Source organism: Asterias rubens, chromosome 10 (assembly GCF_902459465.1).
Source record: "Asterias rubens chromosome 10, eAstRub1.3, whole genome shotgun sequence".
Classification (NCBI taxonomy): domain Eukaryota; kingdom Metazoa; phylum Echinodermata; class Asteroidea; order Forcipulatida; family Asteriidae; genus Asterias; species Asterias rubens.
In genome coordinates, this window is record NC_047071.1 from 11,452,809 (window position 1) to 11,468,374 (window position 15,566).

Consider the following 15,566-nt stretch of genomic DNA (forward strand, 5'->3'; position numbering starts at 1 on the left):
CTTTCGGTTGACCCTGAAGTAGAGGTCAACAAGGGGACACATTTTTCAAAGTTAATATTTAACACAAAGGAGTTTGCAACTGAAAAAAAAGTTTGAAAATCGGTTGTATAGTTCTTGAGATATGGTCCCACTTCCGGTTGACCCGGATAAAGAAGTCAACATGGGGTCGCGGAAACTGGAACAAGTTTGAAATAGGCTGTATAGGTCTTGAGATCTGGTCCCAATTCAGGTTGACCCGAAAATAGAGGTCAACATGGGGTCACGGTTTCCCAAAGTAAAAAATTAAAAGGAGTCTATAACTGAAACAAAAAATGAAGATTGATTGTGTAGTATAACTGAAACAAAAAATGGGCCAACTTCCGGTTGACCCGGAAGTATACTTTTTGAGATATGGCGCTCTACTAAGATTTACTAATTAAATATGCAAATGAAGATCACAAGGTTAGTTGATTAATAATTTAAAACAAAATTACGTTTAGAGTAAAGCTTATTTTCAAGCTTCAATTTTATATAAGATTTAACTCTTTTATCTTTATACTTTACACACCCCCCCCCCCCCCTAAATTAAGAACTTTATATAGTACGTTTTTCGCTTTGGATTCAATTAATACGTGCCTCTCCGTTTATTACAAGGAAATATTTGTATAATACTTTACCTAGCCTTTTATAAAACGTGTTGAGTGCGTCCCGTCTGTGTGTGTCCATCACATTCATGATGCACATAATATGTGTTTTCCATCAAAACGGTTTTTGTGTGGTCATAATGTTCTCACCTCCGGGTCTGTTTACACAGGGCTACTTGTATGATTTCAGATTTTCCCTTACACACAAAACTATCGGTAGAGACTCTTGTTCAAAAACATTTCCCTTCATTGAATATAAATATTTGTATTTCTCCGGCATACACCATTTCCGGAAGACGACAACCAATTGTGGGACATAGATAACCCTTCCACACCCTCTCCTACCCATTTGTTGTTGTTATTATTAGCTTTTTAGAAAGAGCTGATTAATTTGATGTTTGTTGCGTTCCCCCTTACATAGTTATAAAATGGTACTCTTCTAAAAATGTTTGGCAAGTCAGTCAACCCGCTGGTGAGTGTAATATTCCTCCATGGTGGTGTGAACTAGAAAATAACAACAATTAATATCCACAATCTACACAATCATAGGTTTTGAAGTAGGCCTGCACCGACCGGACGCAAAATTCGGATATCCCAAAATCCCATCACCGGTTGCAAAAGTTGACCGATTGCAAAAAGCCACCACCGATCCCTAAAGTTGACTGATTGCAAAAAGCCACTTCCGATCCCTTAAGTTGACCGATTGCAAAAAGCCATCACCGATGATTAAATGCCTCTTTGGCGTTCCATATTTGGCGTTCCATAATAGAGGACTTGCCTGCCTGAGAATGAACAAACGTTAACTTACATAAGCAACATTTTTAGTTTCCCTTTTCAAATTTCAATATCAACTCAAAAAAGTTTTATGAACTAACGTACTGCGGAGTACATGTATGTTGTACTGCTGTACGTAGTATAAAATTGCTATTGCTATCACTACTTTTAAGTAAATACACCACCATACACGAGCAACCGGTTTCTGTTGAGCCAGTCACCAGTGCAGTGACGGCAAGTTATGAGCAATTCAGAAATTAGCTGTGAGTCACAACAAACTAAACAAAAAACAATTTTATTAGCATGATTTATAGTCGCCAAGTTTTTGAGAAAAAGGTGAAAATCACAAAGGGCAAAGCGATGTTTTCAGGAGAGTCGCGTATTAAATAGTAAATACCAGTACTGCTACTGGTACATACGCTGTACATGCTAAAATAATGTTTGTATCCTGAGGCGAAAGTTATTTTTGTGACATTGTTTTCCTCATTTCTCAAAAACTACAGCACCACAGCAAGTATTTTAAGGGAAGCTTTCTACCACCATTATCTTAAAACTGTGTAAGTTTAATTTTAAATGTAAACCTTTGGACATTGCGTTTTGGGTCGTACAAAAAGTACCCAAACACTTTAAGGATTTTAATTAAGAAACCTTTGTTTTGTATTTCAGGTTGACGTGCATGTACACAGGCCTACATACATCCCATACAACTTTCACCATGGACTCGACAAAGTAAGTTCACTGCCTACACAGACACAGTCAACAGTTTTTCACATTTTATATTTATTGATGGCAAAATTAAATTTCTGCATGAATACCTGAAGCAGGACATTTCGTACCCAATCATTATTACTATTATGTAAGTTGCACAAGGGAGATTTAGCCACTTCTAGTGTACTAGAGTAGCTACTACTCCTAGCTAGAACTATTTCGGTTTCGTCCGGCTATCGTCTCCCGTAACCTCATAGGTTTATATCTCTCACGCTTTAAACGATGATGGTTCAATGGTTGTTCAATGAATTTTGGAATCAAAAATCTCTCTTTATTTTTATTTTAATGTCGCAAAAATTAGGCTCTAATGTGTCCTTTGATATCTCAATGTCCAAGGGGGCGACCAGAGAACCCACTCGCTCCGCAATCTCAAAAAATGTTAAAAGTTATAAATTCTTACTGTTATTCAGTCCCCAAATACTCTGTTTTACCACTACACTACATGCTGATTGTCCCCGAACTCTGCCGAACGCATCGCGAAGTCACGACACGTGACGAGCGTGCGCATATTATTTTTTCCCAGGACAAACGTGGAGAATTATCTACACACGTTTGTCCTAGAATTAAAAAACACTCGATCCGTGCTTTGCGTACAAAAACATATGGACACGCGTCTGGGAACCAGACGTCTGATTCCTAAACGCGTGTCCATATGTTTTGTACACAAAACACGGATCGAGTTTTTTTTTTTAATTCTAGTGTAAGCGGTAATGTGTGTCAACTGAATACTACTTGCATGCACCCCACCTCCTTTCTGGCAAAACCACCACAGAACCTTCATTTTATGACCCCAAATAAATTTAAATGGTTTTTGTACGTGGTAATCTGCTCTATCAAGCAGAGTTTTTTTTCATGAAATTTCCGGAATGATGTTTTTTTTTAATCTGGGTCAAAAGTCAAGGTATTGTGTCAAAGTTCATGGTTATTTTTTTACTTATTTTAAGGACTTTTGATTAGAGTATTTAATTCTGATCCAAATTAGCACAAATTTGTGGAAAACTTGCCTATTTATGGTTTATTCCTTTAAATGGGGTGGGGGTGATCACCCACGAACTCGTGGAATATGAACCCCCAAAAAAATCTGCATCCCATGTTGACATGGGACGCAGAAGCACTGTCGTGTTTTTCTGTATTCCACTCATGCTTGTATAATAACTAATAGTGTTATGTAATGTCATGCAGTGGTCTCAAATTGTAGAAAAAAATGTTGCAAAATTGCTTCTCAAAGCACTGATGTGCTGTATTGTAGCATAAATTAAGTTTTGTCCATTTAGTACTTGAAGTATGAATAAGACATCTGGTTGCTTACAGCAATATTGAGTAATTTACTTTTTACTTTTATTTATTGAAGGATGAAGACACCACACATTCTGTGTACATCGAAATGGATGAAAAATCGACACATGTGTCTACAGAGTTTAAAGTAGTTGCAGAAGGCGAGGTAGTTTCTGTTGTTGATGATGTAACAACAGCAGTCGCGTGCTACATTTCCTCGTTTTTTGTATTTCACCTGCAGTACATCCCAGAACTAGTGAAGACAATTGCTTTTTATCAATATGGTGTTCTTAAGATTGACGACCAGACTGGTATACATCTCTTTTTCCCGTCTAGGTCATATGGTGCCAAGCTATTACATGCTATGTTTTTCAAGTTGGAGATGGCGGCCATCTTGGATTTAGAGGTCAAGATGGTCCCAAAACTTTACAATTACAATTCCAGTGTATTTGGCATGCCAGAAATAGTGGAAAAGGACATCTCATTTGTCCGTCTAGGTCATCTGGGGCCAGAGCTATTACAATTTATGTTTTTCAAGATGCCGTCGGAGGCCATTTTGAATATTGCATAATAAAACAAAAGTTCCTATCACATTTCAGAGGTTCATAGGGGCTTATTTTCCTTTTAGATGGTTCCTGAAGTCAAATCCATCGAGAAAAAAAGGTAGCAAAAAAAATGGTCACGGAATCCAAAGATATGACCCTACTATAAAGACTATTCTTTTACTCATTTCCTAAAAACTATGCCATTTCAAGCAAAACTATTTCAATGGAAGTTTTCTACCATGACCATCTTTGTACCATGTAAGTTTTGTGCAAATCTGTGAGCATTTATATTTTCATTCTTACCAATGTTGTACACACCCTTTAACCATATATAAAACAGTACAATTATCTGTCAGTAGTCAAAGTCCAATTGTGAAAGAAAGACATCATCATGGCCAATCTTACATTATTAAACTGTGTAAGTTTCAACTTTATCTGATACGCTTTCAGTGCAAAATCTGTTAGCACCCCCAAAACGTGTGCAATAAGCATGTAATTCCAATATGGTTCTGTATACTAAATTTCCATAATATTGCGTCTAAACTGTGTTAAATTAAACTTTTTAACAAACAAATTCCTCTATGGAATGTACCTCTCAAAGTTATTGTTGGCAGTGATTGAAGTTTTGTTCAAGATTTTGCACTGAAAGGGCATACAAAATTACAGATTTTCACGTAAAGTTAGAGACTTGTGATACTTGTTTACTTTCATAATTGTTTCACTGTCGATAAATTTAACCTTAAATACCGCTTTATTAAAGTCCTGTCATCACGGTGTGTACCGTAGGTGGGACTAATGGGTTGTTAAAACAACTTTTTAACTTTGCAAGTTGGGAAAAAAATCTATTGAAGTTTGTTTAATAATGTTAAAAAAAAATTGAGATTCAGTAGTTATTCAGCAGATTGTTCTCAAAGGAACTGATGGTTAACAAAGTTGCTTCAGTTGGAGTTGTGTTGGATTTGCAATAAATTTACAGTGACTAATTATAACAGAAGTGTGTAAAAGACTAATTATTGGTATTGTCAGACTAATTGAAAGACTAAATAGTTGTGCTGCATGACTAATTAATTTTCTTGGATGACTAATTTAATTTCGTGTATTACCAATCTCCAGATCATTTAGTCATTTTAAACCATTTTCAAAGACAAACTATAATTTGTCATTTCAGTGTGTATTGACTAATCTTTTGATTGAGTGACCAATTAAAGATTAGTCAAATTAAACCATGTAAATGACTATTTTTTTTTTAGACAATTGACTAAGTGATGTTTTCAGTGTAAAACCCAAATAATTAAAGAAATAGTTACCACAAGATTTCTGTCTCATTACTAAATTCAATGTTTGAGGTGAATGAAACTAACTGTGACCCTTTAGATAGAAGAAGGGTGTGGTTCAAAGTTATTACCTTTAAATGTCAGGAATGTGTTAACCCCTCCCGTGATTTGAACCGGGGACCTCATACTCCGGAGGCGAACGATTATTACTCGATCAGTTAAAAAATCTCGGAAAAACCTTAAAGGCACTGACACGTTTAGTAATTTCTCAGAACAAAGTAATTAATTTAAAAACTGACTTGGTAACGAGCATTGGAGAGCTGTTGAAAGTATAAAACGTTGTTGGAAGCGACTGCCTCTAGCGTAACATAGTTTTTGAGAAAGAGGTAATTTCTACCAAAAATATTAAAAGACTTCTATAGCCAGAAGTCTTGTATTCCAATCCGAAAGCACACAAACTTGTCCTACAAGGACGTTTTTTTTCTTTCATTATTTTCTCGCAACTTCAGTGTCCAATTGAGCGCAATTTCCACAGGTTTGTTATTTTATGCAAATGTTAGGATACAGCAAGTGAGAAGACCGGTCTTTGACAATTACCAAACAAGTTCAGTGCCTTTAATGAACATTTTCCGTCACAAATTGGTGAACGCCAAAAAGTTCATTGTCGGAAAATCAAACCAGTATTTCAGCAAAATGTTGCAACCCTTCGATCAACCAGACGCTCATAAAAGACCAACTTTGTAATACGAAAAATTTGTTACGCCAGTCCCGTTATCAAAGTTGTAAGACGATAACAAACCTGGTCTAGAAATCCTGCGCCCATCGTCACTCCTTCGGCCGGATAGGTGGCAAATATACCGGCCGTTCCGGTAGGTCCAAAGGCGGTTCGGTTACCTCCATCGATCTTGTTGATGGTATCTGTATGTATAAGTTTAGTAGTAATATAGAGATAACAAAATGTTATTATGTAATAGTCACGTGCTTATGGGGAAACATGTTTTACGGAGATTATGTCGCCCACGATGGAAAATTAAACGGGCTGGAGGAGGAGGATTCAAAAGAGGGCGCTATCAGAAAAGTGTGTTCACACTTCGTCGTATTGGGGGAAGTATCTCAGCGGGGGGGGGGGGGGACAAAGAATCTCCTGCCACATATTTTGAGGATATCACACGGGTTTGAAAGTATGGACTGTGTGCCATGACAGGATACCAGGCAGTTTGAACATTATAGACTGGTGCTTTACATACACACCCTGACCAGCATGTTCACATCTGTTAAATGTTGTGTGACATGGGGAACTTTATGGACGTCTTCGGCACGAGGAAGTTCAACAGATTCAGGGCTGGGGTTCACAAAGCTCCAAGGTTCATTTTAAAGGCACTGGGCACTATTGAGAATTAGTATAAAATTTACTTGGCAATGAGCAACTGGGAGCTGCTGGTAGAATAAAACATGGTGCAAAACGACTACCTCTAGCTGGATAAGTAACGTAGTGGTTTTTTTTTTAGAAAGATGTATTTTGTCACTCATTTTTTTGAATCTGATAACAAACTTCAGGCCTGAAGCCTTTCTCGGGCATCTGAAAACACACATATGCGTATAACAAGGGTGTTTTTTTTGTCATTGTGTTATTGCAACTTCGATAACCAAATTGAGCCATCATTGTCAGAGATACACCAATTAGTGCGAATTTTGGTTCTGCCATTACCAAACGTAGCCAGTGCCAATGTCATGAGAGGGGTTGTCAGTATCACCAATAGTGGTTTGTACTGAAATCACAAACTGATTGGCAATTAAAGGATTCGGGTACTTTTTTCAAAATGTCCACAGATTTGCGTTCAACTTTACAGGGTTTGAAGATAATGATTACTAACTAAGGTTGTGTAGTTTTGAGAAATGAGTAAAACAAGTCGCAAAATAATTTTGGTCTTATGAGACAAAACATTTTTAGCATGTAAAATCCCCTTAACCAGTTATGATATTATACCAAAGTCGTAGCATAAACTGGTTAATACGTTTTTACATGCTAAAACTGAGACGAAAATTATTACTTTTACTCATTTCTCAAAAACTACAGCACCTCAGTGTGTAAAATTTCAAGGGAAGCTTTCTACTATCATAATTTGGTAAACTGTGTTAGTTTATTCTAAATCTGTGGGCATTGTGTTTTTTGTTATGGAAAAAGTACATTAGATCTTCTCCATGCATGATATAACAACTCACCGTAGTATACAGCAAACACCGTGGCGGCACCCAAGAAGGCCCCAATGAGCTGGGCCAACGCGTAGACAGGCAGTGCAATCCATTTCATCTGACCAAGGGTACAGAGGGCTAGAGATACGGCTGGGTTTAAATGACCTCCTGTTAGATAACAAAAAAGGTGTACAGTTCTTAAAGCTATTGGACACTTTCGGTACAGAAAAAAATAAATAAAAGTTCACAGATTTACAAATAACTTACAGGGTTTACAAAACGTAATGGTGAAAGACTTCTCTTGAAATATTATTCCATGAAATGCTTTACTTTCTGAGAAAACATTAAAACAATATGAATTCTCGATAACGAGAATTACGGATTTATTTTAAACACATGTCATGACACGGTGAAACGTGCGGAAACAAGGGTGGGTTTTCCCGTTATTTTCTCCCTACTCCGATGACCGATTGAGCCTAAATTTTCACAGGTTTGTTATTTTTGTATACAAGTTGTGATACACGAAGTGTGGGCCTTGGACATTACTGTTTACCGAAAGTGTTCATGGCTTAAACTGAAATACTTAGAGTTGTGTAAAATTACCTTCTGGTAGACAGAAAAGTATAGTTCTTGCTGAAAAAAAATATATGGTTTAGTTTGGTTTCTGTTTGGTGTCGGATCGATAGTGTACAAAAATTCATTATTAATCCTGAAAACCAGCATAGCGAAATGTCAAGTACTTCACACTGTATGTACTCCGCAGGTTATAGTTAATTCTGGTTAAAATCATCTCTTTGGCATGCATTCTTCTGGATCGTGTACATTTTTAAACAGGTTGGAAGTTTTACTTGTATCATAATAAGTAATTACATTGTTGACCAGCTGAGCAATCAGGAACTTAAATGTAAAATACAGAGTAATTAAACTAAGTAAACTACCAAAGTTTGAATACCGTTTGTTTTGCCATCACTTATTGTGCAGCCAGTCAGGCTTCCTTCTTGTACACAGTTTATCAAAATACTGCTTTAACTTCAACAGTTCAAGTTGCTGCATATTAATGAGCGTTTCAAATACCGCGCGCGCGCGCCCTGTGCTATTTTTAGACTGAGCTGGCACTCGACGATGGGGCTCCACACAGACACATCGTCCGGATTTGATGAGTGGGGGTTCAAATTAATGATACTTTCAATGGCCCGTCTCTTAAAGGGAAGGTACACGTTTGGTAATTGTCAAAGACCAGTCTTCTCACTTAGTGTATCCCAGCATAAGCATAAAAAACAAGCCTGTGAAAATTTGGGCTCAATTGGTCATCGAAGTTGCGAGAAAATGATGAGAGAAACAACACCCTTTATGGACGAATTTGTGTGCTTTCAGATAGGAATAAAAGACATCTGGCTAGAAATATTTTATTATTTTAGTGAGAAACTACCTCTTTCTCAAAAACTACGTGCCATCAGAGGGCGTCGTTTCCCACAATGTTTTATACTATCAACAGCTCTCCAAAATGCATGCTACCAAGTCAGTGTTTGAGTTAATATTTGTTTTGAGTAATTGCCAAACGTGTACCTTCCCTTTAAAATGGCAAACGTTCTCCCAGACAATTACAATTTTACGTATTCCTTGGTCTTTCTTATTACACAATGGCTCATTGAAACGGCAGCGCATTGTCCATCTTGGACACATCACTCACACTTCAAAAGAGTCTTGCCGTCTGATTTACTGCAGTGTAGAATTACAGAGGTCGTGGGCTCGAATCCCAGTAATGCATGTGTTTTTGTTGTTCACAGAGCTCGGCAAAATGCTGAGATAGAGTGCTAACTGATAACACACATCAGTTGTGTATATAAGAGTAAAGTCAACATTTACAGGCTACTAAACATGGCTGGATATTTAATGGGAGTGTATACCTGAGACCGAGGCAGTGAAGTAAACACCGAGCATGAGGGCGAAGGCATAGCCGACGTTAACGTTCAGGAAGCCCGCCCCCGTATCGTTACCAAAGAACTGTCGTTGTGCTATGGCACCATCACCGATCATCTACAGCCAGGGACGGAAGAACAGCAAGGAAATAAAGGTTGGTGATTTAAAAAAAATAAAAATTGTTTTAACAGACGAATTGTGTACAGTTTGTAGGTAATAACTATAGTTAAAAAAAAAAAAAAAAAACAGAGTCAAAAGCACTGGACACCTTTGGTAATTGTCAATGACCAGAATTCTCACGTGAAAAATAAGACCCAAGTGGTCATCGAAATTGCAAGAGAATAGTGAAAGAAAAAAACACTTGTTGCGCAAACTAATGAGCGTGGTTTCAATGTATGAAAATGCTGAGGCCTGACGTCTTTTATTACTGTGAGTGAGTAATTACCTCTTTCTCAAAAACTACGTTACTTCAGAGGGAGTCGTTTCTCACAATGTGTTATACTATCAGCAGCTGACCATTGCTCGTTACCAAGTACGTTTTGAAGGTAACAATTATTTTGAGTAAGTACCAATAGTGACCTGTGCCTTTAAACAAGGGATAGAAATCATAAGCATTGGTAAATGGTGTTTGAAGCTTTGCATGGTGTGGAGAATAAGATCAACTATAAATATAAATATTAAGAGTAAACTTGCGGGTACAACCATGGGTAAAAACTCTTTTGAAGGAGTGGTGGCTCTGAAAAGAGCCGGTTTGAAACAGTATACCCGTTTCGAACAGTATACCCTGCTCCCTCCAGCCATACGTAAGCTCCACCACCACCAGTAGTCCAGCATTCTGAAGACGAGCAGAGAATACTGTTCGAAACGTCGAGACCAAACTGGCTCTTTTCAGAGCCACCACTCCTTCAAAAGAGTTTTTACCCATGGTTGTGCCCACAAGTTTACTATTAATATTTATATAAGCATTGGTACTTGACCGGTAGAGGGGCAGCATCCACTGTTTTTGTTAAGGCCGCCTCAGGGGGTTCTGTGGGTAATTGTTGTTGCAGACAGTAATTCATGTTGCGATATCGGCGACTACTTTAATCAACATGAACGTCGCCAATCAAGACAACACCACCACCACCACCAACAACAACAACAACGACAACAACAACATCGGCAATCAAACAAACAAACAAACAAACAAACAAACAAACAAACAAACAAACAAACAAACAAACAAACAATCAAACAAACAAACAAACAAACAAACAAACAAAAACCGAAACCAAAAGCCCCTTTATTACTCACCACCAGCATGAACGTCCCTATAAGTTCGGCCAAAAATTGCCGGCCGAGAAGACTTCTAAGTCGGACATGATCCAAGACATTCTCTACCGAGTTGAACCAATTCTCAGTCATCTTGTTAACTTCTTCACTATCACTTGACAACACAAGTGTACAGTTGCTTGGTTGGTTTACTGATGACACTGTTTTGAAATAAGACAAAATGGGCATTGTCCGTTTGTGGTTAAAACTGGAAAACGTTTTATGTATTTATACGTTGAAGATAAGGAATGTTACCAAATAATGTTTCGCATTAATGTGTTTTTTTTTTCTTTTTTTCTTTTTACCAAACAAAATCTCCCAAAGCAACTTTCATTGCAGACATGCGTACTAATCAAAGGTCAGTGGTATGACAACTTGATCATTCGCAGTCGGTCCCAGTGACGATATTAACACTCAATGGTCAAGGCCGTTTATTGCAGCCAAGTGCCATTTCATTCCACCACTCAAGCTTATCAGTAATACAATTACATGATGACAAAACCACTGATACAAGAACACTTTCCATTAGTTTATGCATAATTTGTATGTGTCGCCAAACTTTCCGTACTTGTAATTTATCTTGGCCATCCTTTAGAATGGGTCTGTATTGTTTGTTATGTATGCCTTCCGATCGTCAATTTCTTCTGTGTATTCTTGCATTGAAGTATGATTTTTGCCCTTGCCTATAAACTCAATATTTCTTCTACGATTACAAACACTACTGCCATCTGATACGGGAAAATGTCCGTTAGTTATGCACTATTTTTATTTGTATACTCAATGCTCGCCAACTATTCTCACACTTGTAATTAATCCTGGCCACCCTAAACAACTATTGTAATCTTACCTAAGAATATTAATACAATAAACCTGACCCTGAACTGCATTGTTGGACTGTTGCGTTGCCTAACTTTTTAATACACCTTCGAGGATTACAAAGTCTACTGTCATCATACGAGAATATTCCCGTTTTAGTTGCGAACATTTGTTTTGTTATGCATTCAATACAGTGTACTTGCCAAACGTTATGTACTTGTAATTTATTATGGCCACCTTAGAAAGAGTCTGTGGGTGCGTTCGTTTAGCTCCCCTGGTCGACCCCGGTGTATGGCGTTTGTTTCACAGGACGAACGTGTGCAGATAATTCCCAACGTTCGTCCGGGGAAAAAAAACCGCCACACACCGGGGTCGACCCAGGGAAGCTAAACGAACGCACCCAATAATTAGTTTGTAATGTGGTGATCCTGCCGATTTCACTTTGTGTTGTATTCTTGCCTTTTGATTTGCGGCTGCTGTGCCACCTTAATTATTACTATTTTAAACGAACTTCCTGCTCACTGTTCATGACTTTGACATGTACCTATCGTTTTGGAAACCATAAAACAGTCGTATGCCAGGAAGAAGTGTTTTATCACCATTCTTCCAGACACAGGACATCCTCTTGTCTCCAGTAACAAAAGGCCGTATGTATTAACATAACCCCTGACAAAACAAACAAATATGACATTTATAATAACATTTGTGTTGCTAAAGTTATTTTCAAAAAAAAATTGTTCCATTCCCATTCAGAATTTGACCTTCATCACATTTATATTTTATTATTATTGTATTATTGTTTATCATTATTATTATTAAAGTATTGCAAGTTCAAATGACAGTAAAAAATGCAGCAAGTGACATACAGACGACAAGAAACCGGTCAAACTCTCACGCTCAGTTATTATTATTATTATTGTTATTACTATTTTTAACAAAAACAATATGAATTGCTTACTCCGTTTTTCCCCGGGCTATACTACGTCTTCCGTCTGGGGGCACACATCGATAAAGTGACCGTAAAGTATACCCAACGGAACCCGGTCGGTTATAATCGCTTCGGTCTGGCCAGTCTTATCTACAAAATTAGTCTCGTGATGATCACGAGGGTGGGGGATTCGTTTATCTTTGCTACCCTCAAGTCATAAAGTTACATTTTACGCCGAACATTATTAATGCCCAGTCGTTGTGTTGTGGTTTACTTTACAGTGTGATTTCATATTTAAGTAGACTTGTAATGTATACGTCAATGTATACTCTTTTGTAATTCGGCCAGTAGACTGTAATGAGCAGTTTTTAATTAACCTATAATCACTACCTTCTGGTGAACTTCTGGAGAACAAAACAAAATAGGATAACAACAAAAGAATCTGCCTAAAGACGGGGTGCTCCCCGGGGAATTTCGTTTACAAAGTCTACAATTTACACATGTCACTCTCTTGTGTCAGTTCGCTCTTCTGGGAGTGAGAGTAATTCTTTGTCACTCTGGTGAGTGAAATTGGAACAAACTTCACTCTAAATCGAGTTGAAAGTGCCTGTCTTTCACTCTAGAAAGAGTTGTCATCTATGTTGCGCTTTGCAAGAGTGGTAAACTATGGCGGACAAAACGAGTGGTTTTTCACACTTACACATTATTAGAGACTACAGGGGCAACGACAAAAACTATATTGCATAATTAAATTGGCGTTTGGTAAAACCACTGTTTACAGCAAGCACCTATGGAAATGGATTGGGGTCGGGGTTATTTTGTAATTCCCCAACCCGGCGTGATAAGAATCGCAGACATTCAAGTATGAACTCAATGATCTACGATTAGAGATCAGCTCCAGATAAGCACACGTGGACCTCGGGCCGCAGCTTATGAGCACAACAATAATATAGCTAAGCCTAACAAAATTACACTAACCAGAAAAAGAATACCAAACTTAGATTTCGGTAAGTGCACATGTTTGTGACTGGTAGCTTGCTCATTTTTCTGCATTGCATAAAGTTTCTTTGCGCCAACAGAACTGTTACGCAAGTATCTGCTACAAGTAGCTGTATTGAAAATGGGTCAGGGATGTATTATGTAATTTTGTTGTAAACAATTTGCCATGGTTTTCTGTGGTTTTGATACACATAATACAAACACAACTTGGTTTGTGTTTATAGTCTGCTTTTTACACTAAAAGAAATTATTTCATAATTCAAGTGTATCCGATAACCATGGATTAATTGTATTATTCTATAATGGTATCGTACCGTGACAATTGTTCCTTTTCAACAAGAAATAGCTGTACGTATGGCTGCGTGTTCGCTTCCTAATTCAACAAACACATTGGAGCGTGCTTTTTATACACACATAAGCCCCCTAAACCCCTTATCACAAAGAGCCGGAGTTCAAGGGCATGCAGACTGCAGCAAAATGTGTTTATCGTATCACACACGGTTAAACTTTGCCCTGCAGAAAAGCTGAATAGTATAATCAGTGGGAAAGTTGACATGAAGAGCATTACAACTTACTACACGTTATTCTCAGCTTAGGTCCTTGCCAAAGCTAATGATTTGTTTTTAAAGATGCTATGTCAGATTTTTGGCCCGAACCATTAAACAATATATTTTTTTGAGTGGATGGTATCACCCGCTCAAACGAAAACAAGTTTAACTTTTACTTTTAATGGTCAGGAACCATGACAAAAATTTAAAACGTCTCTTAAAAAACACATAAGAATTGGTCACGTGATATATTGTCGGGATCCCGACAAAAACTTTGCCAATTTTATTTCACTGCTACTAATAATTGGCGGACTTTTTCGAGAAATGGCTCAAATGAAAGCTTGTAACTTTCTCGACCCTCATCAAAATACCTAAATCAAAATTTTGGGTAAAATCGGCAAACAATCTGACATAGCATCTTTAAATGATGGAAAACTAACGACAGGCAAAAACATTTTCTTGGCTACGCAATTAAATCTTAAAGACTACACTGGAAACTAATGGTAAATATTGTCAAAGATCAAACTTCTCACTTGGTGTATCTCAACATGCACAAAATAACAAACACGTGAACATTTTGAGCTCAATTATTGGTCGTCGAAGATGCGAGATAATAATGCAAGAAAAAACACCCTTGTATAGCAACGAAGTTGATGTGCTCTCAGTCGCTTGATTTCGAGACCTCAAATTCTAATTAAATTTATGATGTATCGAAGTCAAATTCTTGAAAAATTACGTTTTTTCTCGAAAACTACGTTACTTCAGAGGGAGCTGTTTCTCACAATGTGTTAGATAGCAATAGCTCTCCATTTATACTCGTTACCAAGTAAGGTTCCATGCTAACAATTATTTTGAGTAATTACGAATAGTAGTGTCCACTGCTTTTAACAGTAAGACTTTGACTTTGGCAGTTGTGAAAACTTGCTATAATCTTTGAACGGCTGTGAATGGTTTTCCATGTGCAACGTGCCATCCCCTTCCACCCAACTTTACCACACTCTGGAAACTCCAACATTGTTAGTTTTGACATCAAAGTACAAAATATTACAACTACTTACCGACACTCCGTCGAGAGTGTTGTTGGTTTCGCTGACTGGTTGTTGTTTCCTTTCTCCTGGTTTAGACACTGGTCAAAATAATTTCCTGCGTTGAAAGTGTAGCATGGGTATAGCGCCCTCTCTTGAAGGGAATCCAATCATTTCGATTGTGATCGTATCACAGCATTGTCCGGACCAACGTTTGATTTTTGGAACGTGGACTAGACTAGAACCTTGCGTATTAATGTACTTCATGTTGTATTAAGTGGCCACAGACATAGTTTATGAAAACAGTTTTCTAACTGTTTTCAATAATTGTGTTTACCACAGAATAACGAAAGAAAACACAAACGTCGTGACCCAAGTTCGACTTTTGATTTGCCTCTATCCCTGAAACACTTATGTTGTACGTGTGGAATTTTAGACCATTCGATTGTATGCGGGTTACAGCACATCAATCTATGCACAAAATGAAATTATCCTCAACCTGTTCTAACGTTAGTTTTACTCTCTCTCTCTTTTGTGTTTTAAATAGCCCCGTTATGGTCTGATAGA

General features: G+C 37.6%; 1 protein-coding gene and 1 long non-coding RNA gene across 2 annotated transcripts in view; one reads left to right on the top strand and one right to left on the bottom strand.

The window, feature by feature from the left end:
• LOC117295304 (aquaporin-3-like) overlaps positions 1 to 15,083 on the bottom strand; it is a 30,448-nt gene extending 15,365 nt beyond the window's left edge. The window contains exons 1-5 of the mRNA XM_033777864.1: positions 15,033 to 15,083; positions 10,666 to 10,844; positions 9,360 to 9,489; positions 7,483 to 7,620; positions 6,059 to 6,177 (exon numbers count right to left, since the gene is read on the bottom strand). Coding sequence (XP_033633755.1) covers positions 6,059 to 6,177; positions 7,483 to 7,620; positions 9,360 to 9,489; positions 10,666 to 10,776 — 498 coding nt within the window. The 5' untranslated portion in view covers positions 10,777 to 10,844; positions 15,033 to 15,083. The remainder of the gene's footprint in view (positions 1 to 6,058; positions 6,178 to 7,482; positions 7,621 to 9,359; positions 9,490 to 10,665; positions 10,845 to 15,032) is intronic.
• Positions 1,424 to 3,895, top strand: LOC117295305. The gene is made up of 3 exons (XR_004519673.1): positions 1,424 to 1,660; positions 2,064 to 2,126; positions 3,517 to 3,895. It is a non-coding gene; the product is annotated as an uncharacterized LOC117295305 (long non-coding RNA).
• Positions 15,084 to 15,566: the final 483 nt, after the last annotated feature.